The sequence below is a fragment of the Rhamphochromis longiceps genome, linkage group LG15 (assembly GCF_057381845.1).
Source record: "Rhamphochromis longiceps isolate RC_006_pf linkage group LG15, R_longiceps_female_GT1.1, whole genome shotgun sequence".
NCBI classification, from domain to species: Eukaryota; Metazoa; Chordata; class Actinopteri; order Cichliformes; family Cichlidae; genus Rhamphochromis; species Rhamphochromis longiceps.
Window position 1 is genome coordinate 35877191 of NC_140571.1, and position 12405 is coordinate 35889595.

Here is a 12405-nt window from a genome sequence, read left to right on the forward strand (position 1 = left end):
CAAACTCCGCCATGGCCAAGACCAAAGAGCTTTCGAAGGACACCAGGAAAAGTATTGTAGACCTGCACCAGACTGGGAAGAGTGAATCTACAATAGGCAAGCAGCTTGGTGTGAAAAAATCAACTGTGGGAGCAATCATCAGAAAATGGAAGACATACAAGACCACTGATAATCTCCCTCGATCTGGGGCTCCACGCAAGATCTCATCCCGTGGGGTCAAAATGATCATGAGAACGGTGAGCAAAGATCCCAGAACCACACGGGGGGACCTGGTGAATGACCTGCAGAGAGCTGGGACCAAAGTAACAAAGGTCACCATCAGTAACACACTACAACGGCAGGGAATCAAATCCCGCAGTGCCAGACGTGTTCCGCTGCTGAAGCCAGTGCATGTCCAGGCCCGTCTGAAGTTTGCCAGAGAGCACATGGATGATACAGCTGAGGATTGGGAGAATGTCATGTGGTCAGATGAAACCAAAGTAGAACTTTTTGGTATAAACTCAACTCGTCGTGTTTGGAGGAAGAAGAATACTGAGTTGCATCCCAAGAACACCATACCTACTGTGAAGCATGGGGGTGGAAACATCATGCTATGAGGCTGTTTTTCTGCCAAGGGGACAGGACGACTGATCCGTGTTAAGGACAGAATGAATGGGGCCATGTATCGTGAGATTTTGAGCCAAAACCTCCTTCCATCAGTGAGAACTTTGAAGATGAAACGAGGCTGGGTCTTCCAACATGACAAGGATCCAAAACACACCGCCCGGGCAACAAAGGAGTGGCTCCGTAAGAAGCATTTGAAAGTCCTGGAGTGGCCTAGCCAGTCTCCAGACCTCAACCCCATAGAAAATCTGTGGCGGAAGTTGAAAGTCCGTGTTGCTCGGCGACAGCCCCAAAACATCACTGCTCTCGTGAAGATCTGCATGGAGGAATGGGCCAAAATACCAGCTACTGTGTGTGCAAACCTGGTAAAGACCTATAGTAAACGTTTGACCTCTGTTATTGCCAACAAAGGTTATGTTACAAAGTATTGAGTTGTATTTTTGTTATTGACCAAATACTTATTTTCCACCCTGATTTACGAATAAATTCTTTACAAATCCTACCATGTGGATTCATGGATTTTTTTTTCACATTCTGTCTCTCACAGTTGAAGTGTACCTCTGGTGCAAATTACTGACCTCTGTCATCATTTTAAGTGGGGGAACTTGCACAATCGGTGGCTGACTAAATACTTTTTTGCCCCACTGTATGTACACGTTTTTAAAGACAAACAACAGACAAATGTAGCGAGTAAACGCCACCGAGTAACCACTAAGGGCCTCTATACTACTTGTGCAAACTTTCAGGCCCAAAGCTCTTACAGGAACGAGCCCAGAATAAACGGGACAAGAGGGTCAATATCAGTCAGATATGTTAAAATTTATTTTAAAAGAACACAAAGGGCATGCAAAAGGCCTAAAACATCAAAATGGAAAAGGTCACTAACAACCACAAGATAGTCTTATTGGTGCAACCTGCCAGCAATGCAACTATCACCTGAGGGCTTGCTCTACCCCGGTGGTCCCAGATGCTCGTTGCTTTAAAAGAAACAAATCCACCCCAAATAAATACGAGCCCAACAGAACACTTATCGCATGCACTAAGTGTTTTAGTTCAGGCAATAATCGGTGGCACTAAAATCACTCTTAATAAAACTTATTCACTGCAAATCCACATGGAGCACCTCTAAAAGATCTACTTCCCCTAAGGTAAGAGCCCAGCTCAGGGATTGCACATTGCCAGACTAATATTGCACCAGCCCAGTAGAAATAAAAACAAACCCGGCATCAAAACAAACAGTTTTAAAAGGTGACCCTACTCTAAAACCAACTTGGGAGAGAAACACAACGAAAAAGAGAAGGAGGAAAAAACAGTGACAAATTCACATGTGCAGCCTGCCCTCCCGCAGACAACTGTGTTTGCTGCACACCTGGCTTATCTTGGCTTATCTTCTAAAATCACTACTTGAACCTCTGCTGTAGAGGTTTAAAACAACTGTTTGTGTAGCAGACAATTAAAACTTCTCAGGCTCTTCACCTACTCACACAACCATTGTTCACAGCCGCTCATCAGTGGAAATGAAGAGCACCAGCTGCTACTTCCTCTTTTATACCCTCCATTGGGTCCCCTGGGTCCTAAAGCCTTCCCCATTACACAAAGGTGTAGACATACAGTATTAGCAAAGGACTTAATTTCTGGAATAGCTTCAAGAACTGGTATGAATAGCACATACCTTTTGAACATCAGTTACTCGACTATATTGGATGATGCTTTTACAGGCTTCTCACATCCTACAATCCCAAAAACCGCATCCAAGTTAAATTCGATAATGATGCCGGTAGTGGACTTAGGTGCTGCTTATACAATCTCTGGAGTAATCATTGAGCTTTGAGGGGACAGAAGAAAAGAAGAATTTGGCCATTGATTTCACAGGTAAGTTCAATCCAGAAATGAAATCTACAGTATAGGCAAATTCTGTACATATTCTGTTGTTGTCAATATCATTGTGTTGTCAGTTTTGATAGCTGTTTAAGAGGACCTTCCTCGCAGTGGAGGACCTTATCCACCAGTCTGTTTGAATGTTTAACAAAGGGTCCAAGTAATGCTTTACCAAAAACTGAAGATGTAATTAATATGGAGACGTGCAGCCAAAGATCGAAATGATGAAATCCATGGGCATTTTTTAAGTCTAAATTAAAAAATGGAAAATAACAATCACAATACAACAGTAGCCTTAGAGTATCTAATATTTAATAGATGATAAAGCATCAAACATAGTTGTTGTTTTTTTCAGTACATTATATTACTTTAAATGATTCTCCTAATGTTATTGCACACACCTAGGTTTCTGTGTTTGTTGTTTTTTTGTGTGTGCTGTCCCCAAGTTGCATGCCCAGAAAACTGGACCCAAAACATGTAATGTGTTTTTAAAAAGAGAATCTGTTGCAGTGCATTTGGAATCTGAAACATTATTTTTTCTTCCGATTGTTCATCCTCAGACCACTGAGGACATCCAAAATCAAATTTCTGAACTACAAGACTACCTGGTGATTGCAGGTTGCCTTAGTCCTGTTAGAAAGGTTGGCGACAAGCACATAATGGTTAGGAACATCTTCCAGGTCCCAGGTCACAGCAATCACTTGAATGGCATGACCTGTTCCAATATCTATTTATTCATATGCTTCTCTGCTTTAAGAATGGATGGATGGATATTTTTCCAACAAAGATCCAATATTATCCAGTTGTGTTCCACCCCCTACTTTGTCACAGGCCTACACTACAAAGGTGAAACCAGACATCTTCTACAAACAGCTCCTTTTAAAATTTTCCAGTACAGAGAACAACAGGTGAACAGCAGAAAACCAGGTGGTGGCATTTTTAAGAGATCACCTCCAGTATTCACCTTCAATTTTTATCTGATTGATTCAGTAGGAAACGTTGTAGAGTGCATGTTCAAAATTAATGTTTGCCTGTTATGATTTCTCTGGTCTTATTCTAGAGGGAGCATCCACAATTGAGAAGATAATAATATTTACAACAGGGTTCAGGGAGTTCTCTGCAGTGCAGTTTGTCCAGAGCCATCCCTGGAATTTCTTCACAGTGATCCTCAACTTCAAGATTTTTAACCAGGAATGGCAACAGCAACCACCTGTGTGAACATCTCCAAAACATTCATGCAACATATGATTCTGACTGCAGTGAGAAATGCCAGCATCTGAGCCAGACTCTGTCTGTGTCTCTCATCATGGTCACCTAAATGCACAGTAATGGCAGGTTTTGTAATAAGGCAGATCGCGCGAACATAATATGCACTGTTAGTTGATTATTTACCTGCCGCATTAACGGGAGAGGACGTGCAAACGTTACCACTGCTGCTGGGTTGAGATTCACGAGTCCGGAGCGGAATTAAAAACACGACATTCATTTAAGGTTATCGCATGTTTTGTGAGCAAATGCTTTTGCATATTCGTAGTGTTTCCTCCCTTAAGTGAAATGTCTACTTTTCAAGTATTGCAAGTTGCCCTGTTGTCATCTGTTCTCGTAAAGTATAACCAAACTTTTGAGCGTTTGAGCCGCCATGTTTCTTGCCAGGTAATTGATGCTCCGCAACGTGGTGACGTCATTCGGAGCGACTGGAATCGATAAGGGAATCGTTTGCAAAAATGGCAAACAATTCCAAGGAATTGAAACAGTGGGAACCGGTTCTCAACAAGAACCGGTGTTCGATACTCATCCCTAATGGTGACTTGCGCTATTTTCTTGAAGTTGGACTCTAGTGTTGTTCACCACATCCCCATTGAGTTCCCGATGAAGGATCTAAAGGTCCTGTTGACCTTGTATAGTTTGAGGCATTCCAGGATCTACATGCGGGGCATTGAGTCATAGGCCTTGCTGTACCTGGGTTGACAGCACTAGCTAGTGTTTCGCTCTAGTATTCCTACCAATTCCTTTCTGTGTCCTGCTCATTTTTTTAGCCATGTGCCTGTTCATCTTTGCTGCTATATGTGTAAAACATTTTCGACATGGTGAGCGAGACATATTGTGTTGGACATATAACATAGATTAGTAATAACTAAAGTTGTTTTTGTTGTTGTTGTTTCTGTCCAAAAATGGTTTGAACGGGGTTAAACATTTCAAGCAGAGTAATATAATTTTTATTTAAAAATTCTCCCTTATCTTTTATTACACCCATAATAGTATGTACTAAATCAGAAGTGTGTTCTGCATATACAAATTAAATCTTTCACAATGTAAAATGAAGACCAGAGAAAGAAGTGTATGTTCCTGGTTTTTTAATCATAAAATGGAAAAAAAAAACAACAAGAATCTAATAAGAGCCACATCAGTCATGAAGGAACTGTACAATGTAGGCAGAAGGGGGTAGCTAGACAGAAACATGGTGTTAGCTAGACTTCTCATTTCATCAGTTGCAAAGTAACATTTGACATAACTACATTTATTAAAAAAAAGAAAAAAAAAAGACTGAAAAAGTTGTCACTGTACAAAATGTAAACAGCATCGTTGATGGGTCCAAAAGACATATTCTGTTTCTCAATGTGATATGGAAACCTTTTAATTCTCAATATTGTTAGTGTTTTCATTTTGCTTCCAGGGTGTCAGGTTTATATAGTGGATTGTTTTTTATGCTTAGAAATATTTACTCATACATGCTTAGAGTTGCATAATCAATGTCATGTTGGTAGAGGGTTGATCCTTAGTAGTCTGTGGAGACTCTGTGTGCCTCCCAGAGCACTCTGGCATGCACACACAACTTAAGGTCAGGAGAGAGGTTATATCTGCTCTTACTGATATATGGTATAGCAAACACACGTATATCTGCTTTACTCTAAGTTCCTTTTGTTTAGATGAACTGCTGGACTTCCAAACCAGCAGGTTTAGGGAAGTCGTTTATGGGGTCACACTCTGACCCCCCCCCACACACACACACACACACACACACACACACACAGACGAGGTATTCTTTGTCCACATGTATACCTATATGAAACGTCATATGTTAGTGAACCTATGCATATTCATGTGACCACAATAAAAGGAGTGCTACAGGGAACCTGGCTGAGAGGCTGACGGAGGTCAAGTGGGTGGAACGAGGCAGGCCTCCCTCATGCATGAATAACACAAAGAACTTTGCCTACTCGCGTCTTGCTTTTGCTGTGTAGTTGAATTGTCTTGAACGTTCCAGCGAATGGGTTTAAGCTACAAACCTATCACAGGGTAATGCAGAAAAGGAGAAAAGCCTCCAGTCACATTCCAACGCAAAAGATACACGCAGCAAAGGGGACCACCATCAGCACCAGTGATAGTTAAAGGGCAGTCTGCCACCCAGTACTGTTAATAATGCAATCTAATGATTCTATGATTTTAAGTCATACAGTATGTATCATCATGCATCATTCATGAAAACCGTCTTCATTTACCATGTATCCTTGCTATGCTACCTTTTACAGCAATGCAGAGTATTTGGCCACCCCACATCATCAGACATTTAGGGCCTTTTCCTAACAATTTTTAGAAAACATAATATTTCATGTCCAACATATTTGATATTAGATCTGATTTTATTCAATATTAAACTGAGGATGAAAACATCACTATATTTTTATAAACATTTAAAATAATAGTACATTTGAATCCAAGGGTACTTTTTGTAGGTTTTGGTATTCAAAACAATTGACAAGCTGACTGGACTTTTTAAGGTACAAGCTAAAAATGCAAAAACAAACAAACAACAACCTATTCTCAAATTCAGAACTGTTCTACACACAGAAAGGATATATAATTTATCCTTACTGTGCAGAACCTAGACCTCTCTTGGTTGAAACTGTTTTCTTGTTGTTGTTGTTAGCTGTCTCCTAATTTTTGTTGGCCCCCAAATTCTCTACACCGATGCATATATAGGACATCACATATAATGGGTTTCAACTAAAAAACAAAAGTGCAAACACATATTACAAGGGATCAGTGAAAACAAGTTAAAACATTTAACTGGCAGGTTAAACTTTTCTCTGAATTCTAATGTATGCATAGCACATTAGCAAATTTAGTGTGAGGTGTTAGTGTCAGATTCTCTGCATGCTTGTGTCTTTACAGTTCAGCTAATGTACATGGCACATCTCCATTGAATGCTTTGAGTTAGGTAAAGTGGCCTTTAAGAAAATTGTTTAAAATTGAATTGGCGCACAAAGCTATTCTCTGTGTAACACAGAATCTACAAACAGGTTTTAGTTTTTACTAATATATAGACTCACACTAGGCATTGTTGTTCAGTATTATTGATTTGAAGAGGTTATTAAATTAACAGTTATTTTGTTTTGTTTGGTGTTACATAATTTGTTAGTATTTGTTATTACCTTATGTGCTTACGTCCTGGACTGATCAGCCAGTAGTTATATCCCCTGTGTTTGTTGTGTGTTAGGGCAGTTATAATGGGGTAAATCAAACCTATAGATGGGCAAAGTGAGACTTTGTGAAACACTGAAACACTCAAAGCATTTGTGCCAGAGTTGTATTGAGGCTTTGAAACAATCTGAAACCCGTCTCCATGATGACATCTGCTGGCCAACCTTCACTACACCAGTACACTACACTGGCACAGACGAGCTCTGCACAATTCCAAACAAAGCTACTCATCATACCAGACTGTTAATAATTATGATCAACACATATTTTGGAGGCCAGAAAAATATTGGGACCGTTAAAGATGGGTGGCAGCCTGTGACTATAGTGATCGGTGTACTTCAGCAAAATTTTTCCTCTGTTAATAGTCATATTGCTTTCAGCAACTTAATTTACAAAGTAAATCATTCTTAGAAAAGACCACTGTGTTTACTGGAATAACCACAGAGGTTTCCAGCTGTCTGGAGCTCAGTCTGTCTCGTTTTTTCCTCAAAGCCTTCAAACTTTGGACGTCTTTGGTTGATTTTGAAGCTTTCCAGGTGTTAGTGTCAGCTTTGTGCTAGAAGCCCCCAGTCTCTGTCTTGATGCTAGTAATCATTCAAAAGAGGTCTTTACATATTATGTATATATCTATATAATATTGGATTGATTACACTATAGATTCCAGTGTTTAATTGAAGTAATTACAAATGACTCAGATTCTTGAAACATTGGAATCCTGGTGCTTTGTAATGCCTAGAAGGAGCAGGTTTGGCACCGGTTGAAATTGGGGTGAAGTGCACCAAAACCTTGTTTAGTTGTGGTCATGCGACCCAGGTGTTTTGAACCATGCTTCGGAGCAGTGTTTCAAAACATCTGCACTTCACAAGCTTGACACAGTGTCGAAACACCATTTCCTCTCCGGTTTATGGGATATCTGCTTTAAGGCACACATTTGTAAAACTACCTTCTCCTACACCAACTACAGGGGCCTGGCTAGGTACAGGTTTTTCAAGGGTGCAGTGCTGGGTCTCCAAAACTACAAACAGGCTAAATTTAGTATCGCTATTACAAAAGGAGGAGGAACCATTAAAGAAGCCATGCTACACATATATATTCGGTGCAAAGGAGGTAGAACTATACAGCAGTGAACCAACAACAAGCCGCATTCAGAGGGTTAGTGGTTAGGGTTTTGGAGTGATGTTATTTTAATTTATATAGTACCAAATTACAACAGCAGTCTCCTCAAGGATTTATGAGATTGGTAGTCTTTAGATTCCCAAGCATAATTCTGTCATGGAAATCCCTGCATGGTTCAGGAACACTTCCAGAAATCACTGTCTGAACACAGTTTGTTGTGCCATCTACATATGCAGATTAAAGCTCTATTATGCAAAAAAGAAGCCATATGTGAACATGATCACTTTTCTCTGGGTCAAAGCTCAGAGAAGACAGTCTCAGTCCATTCTTTGTCTCAGAATGGACAAAATAGAAAAACGTTCTCTGAACACACAACAGAAATTTGAAATTGTTTTTGGAAAACATGAATACCTTATCCTCAGGACTAACGATAAGAGGCGTCACCCAGCTTGTTATCAGCACCCAGTTAAAAGCCTGCATTTCTGATGGTACAGGGTTTCATTTGTGCCTATGTAATTGGCAACCTATGTATCTGGGAAGGCACCATCAATGCTGAAATGTATATAGAGGTTTTAGAGCAACACAACATAGACAGACAAGAATGAGGCAGCATTCCTCTCGCAGAAGTCCAGCTACAACAGAAAAGGTAGTGGTGCACAGTGGTAAACGTGAAACTGTGCAAACTTTTTGAGACTTGGTTACAAGTCTCAATAAAATTAAAAAGGCCTTGGTTTTTTTATGGTAAATTTTCTCAGTGTTAACATCTGATATGTTTTCTTTGTTGCATTGTGAATAAAACGGAATTTGAAATTTGAAAATTCTTTTTTCATTTACATTTTATACAGCATCCCAACATTTTTGAAATTGAATTTGGATTTCAAAAGTTGGAAAAAGAAAGTAAATTGACTCAGGCGTACAGGTCCCACTCTCACTTTGCACTTATGTGGCGTCTGAGTTGTCTTCAGCAGGTTCAGGAAGCTCATGTTGTCTGTACATAAAGGTGAGGAGAAACAGAGCCACATCATATGAGCACCAATAGGCTGTATGTGAAGTCACAGCTGACCAATAGCGGCTTTCTACTAATCCCTCCCGCAGCTCGAAGTCAATGCGTCTCTCCAATTCCACTGCAACAGAAGAAATGCCATATTAGGATCTAAGATCATGTGAGCCAGGCTGGTGCTGAATACTCATACTGAAGAAGTTCATTTGACTTTTTTTCACTATGCAACATGTGGTTTCCATTTCAGTTTACTGGAGCAATAAAATTTCTACTTTTGGCCTAAACTCTTACTATTAACCAAACATTGAATATTTTGTAGGTATGCATTAGTAAACTACAGTAGATCATAAAACATATTTATAAATACTGAATGTAATACATTTGTAACCACCAACCTTTCTTTCTCATCAAAAAATTTAATAGAATAGCCCTTTATTGTCATTGTACATGTACAACAAAATTGTGGGTGCACAAAACCAGCTGTGCAGGAATAATCGTTGCCCTGTACCTGTGACATGTGCAATGACAATAAAGTTGAATTCTATTCTATTCTATTCTATTCTATTCTATTCTATAAAATATAAATAGCAGACAGCGGGAATACATAACAAAGAGGAGAAATATATACAATCAAGAGGAATATATAAAAAGCAATAGAGTGCTTGGAAGTACTGCAAAGAAAAAATACTTCTGAAGACAGTCCGTGTGTGTGTGTGTGGCCTGACTGATGGGGGTTACTCAGACTATGGCTCAGATTAGTGAGGTGGGTGGGGTGTGGGGGAGCCAAGGAGAAGGATCTGTTTGTGAATCTTGAGGTGTGGGACCTGACTGACTTTAGGTGCCAACCAGAGGGCGGCAGGTCGAACAGGTAGTGGGCGTCGTGCAAGGGGTCACCTGTGATGGCCCTAGTTTTCTTGAGACAGGAGGAGCTGGCGATGGCCTCCAGGGGTGGCAGAGGGCAGCCAATGATTTTTTGGGCAGTGTTAATTAACCTCTGTGCAGCCTTTTTTTTTTCTCAGTTGTGGCCCCTGCATACCAGACACCCATGCAGAGCACAATCTCCACTAAGGAGTGCTAGAAGGCCAGCAGCAGCTTCTGGTCCAGGTTACTCTAGCTGCTGCTTGGCCTTGTTTACCAGGGCGATGGTGTTGTGGGTCCAGGTGAGATTGGCGGAGATGTGAGTGCCCAGAAACCTGAAGGTGGAGACAGATTACACCTATATTTCATTTATGATGCAAGGGAATTGGACCTCCCCTCCGCGAATCGCTACCTTATCATGTTGGAGGGATTTGTGTGTCCCAGGGATCCCCGGGGCTATGTTGTCTGTTTTTTTTTCCCTCTCTGGTAGGGTTTCCCATGGCACATTGTCTGGGGAGGGTGCCCGAGGGCAACCTTCTGGTGGCTGGGCCTTAGTCCATGGGGCCTGGCTGGGCACAGCCAGAAAAAGGGACATGGACCCATCCTCCTGCAGGCCTACCACCCGCACAAGGCACCGTAGGGGTCGGGTGCATTGTGAGCCGGGCGGTGGCGAGGAGCGTAGGACCTGGGTGTGTCTGCTTTGGGGTATCTGCTTTTCGCGGATGATGTGGTTCTGTTGGCTTCATCGGGTGATGGCCTCCAGCTCGCTTTGGAATGGTTTGGAGTGTGAAGCGGTGGGAATGAGAATCAACACCTCCAAATCTGAGGCCATGGTCCTCAGCCAGAAAAGGGTGGAGTGCCCACGATGAGTTCTTGCCCCAAGTGGAAGAGTTTAAGTATCTTGGGGTGTTGTTCACGAGTGACGGGAGGAGGAGCAAGAGATTGACAGACTGATTTGTGCTGCGGCTGCACTGATGCGGACACTGTACCGGTCGCCTATGGTCACGAGCTGTGGGTCATGACTGAAAGAACGAGACCGTGGATACAAGTGGCGGAAATGGGCTTCCTCCGAAGGGTGGCTGGCCTCTCCCTTAGAGATACGGTGAGAAGTTCGGCCATCCAAGAGGAGCTCAGTGTAGAGTCGCTGCTCCTTCACATCGAAAGGAGCTAGTTGAGGTGGTTCGGGCATCTGAAAAGGATGGGAGCCTCCTGGGTGAGGTAGTCCGGGCATGTGAAGGCCCCAGGGCAGACCCAGGACACGCTGGAGAGATTATATCTCTCAGCTGGCCTTGGAACGCTTTGGTGTCTCCCCGGACACCTGGTCGAGGAGGAAGTGGCTGGGGAGAGGGAGGTCTGGGCTTCTCTGCTTGGGCTGCCACCCCTGCAACCTGGCCCCGGATAATAGGAAGGAAGGAAGGATGGATGGGTGGGAGGGAATTGGACCTGTCTGTGCCTCCTGAAGTCCATGATGAGTTCTTTTGAGGTTCAGGTTATTTTCTGAGTGCCAGTGGGACAAACTCTTTACCTCCACCCTGCATGCTGTCTCATGTTCATCAAAGATGAGCTCAATCACAGTGCTATTGACATACTTGATGATGACATTGGTTGTGTGGGTTGGTGTATAGTCATAGGTGTAGAGGACATACAGTAGGGGGCTGAGAATGCAACCCTCTGGGGACCCGATGCTGAGTGAGAGTAGAGTGGAGAGGTGGGGGTCAAGTCGGACTGATTGAGGCCGGTTGGTTAGGAAATCTTTGATGCAGGAGCAGGAGGCAGGGGGGATGTGGAGGTGGTCCAGTTTGGTGGGAAAGGATGTCTAGGATTATGGCGTTGAATGCTGAGTCCACAAAGAGCTTCCTCTCGCAGCTCTTCCTAGTGATGGTAATGGAATACTCTGTAGGCCGATTTGCTCTGTAAGCAAACTGGTGGGGGTCAAGAGAGGGAGGTAGGCAGTCTTTGATGTGCTGAGACACTATCTGCTCAAAACACTTCATTGCAGTGCAGTGGCAGACCCTGTATTTATTTAAGAGGACCCAAATACAGACGCTCAAGGCAGGAATCAGGTTTAACAAAAAACAAGCTGTTTATTGACGGCCAAAACACATGCGAAACAAAGGCAAAAGAACATGGAGATAAACTAAACTAAAAATCTAAACTGGGGAAAAACTAACCAAGGTCTAGTCTAAGGAGCTTGGAAAAGCGTCAGGATTTTTTAAAGTTTTCTTGAAGACATCTCATCCAAGAAGCTTCTTCAGTTCTAAGAGCAATTGGTGGAGATTCCCAGATTTAAGCCTTGTGGAGTGTCCACAAGAGGGTCATGGACCCCTTATTGTTCCTCTACCTAATCACATGAGCCAAGGTGTGAAAACGGGTGTGGGTGAACAAATTGTAAGACCTTGCCTCACCCTATCATGTGATTTACTGAAGTCAAATGACCCAGGATGTGAGTGGGCTTTAAAGTGTCTGGG

At 42.3% G+C, this 12405-nt stretch overlaps 1 protein-coding gene across 1 annotated transcript in view; it reads right to left on the minus strand.

Moving 5' to 3' along the window:
* Nucleotides 1-5491: 5491 nt before the first annotated feature.
* ddhd1b (DDHD domain containing 1b) overlaps nucleotides 5492-12405 on the minus strand; it is a 33569-nt gene continuing 26655 nt past the window's right edge. The window contains exon 13 of the mRNA XM_085382290.1: nucleotides 5492-9203. Coding sequence (XP_085238416.1) covers nucleotides 9019-9203 — 185 coding nt within the window. The 3' untranslated portion in view covers nucleotides 5492-9018. The remainder of the gene's footprint in view (nucleotides 9204-12405) is intronic.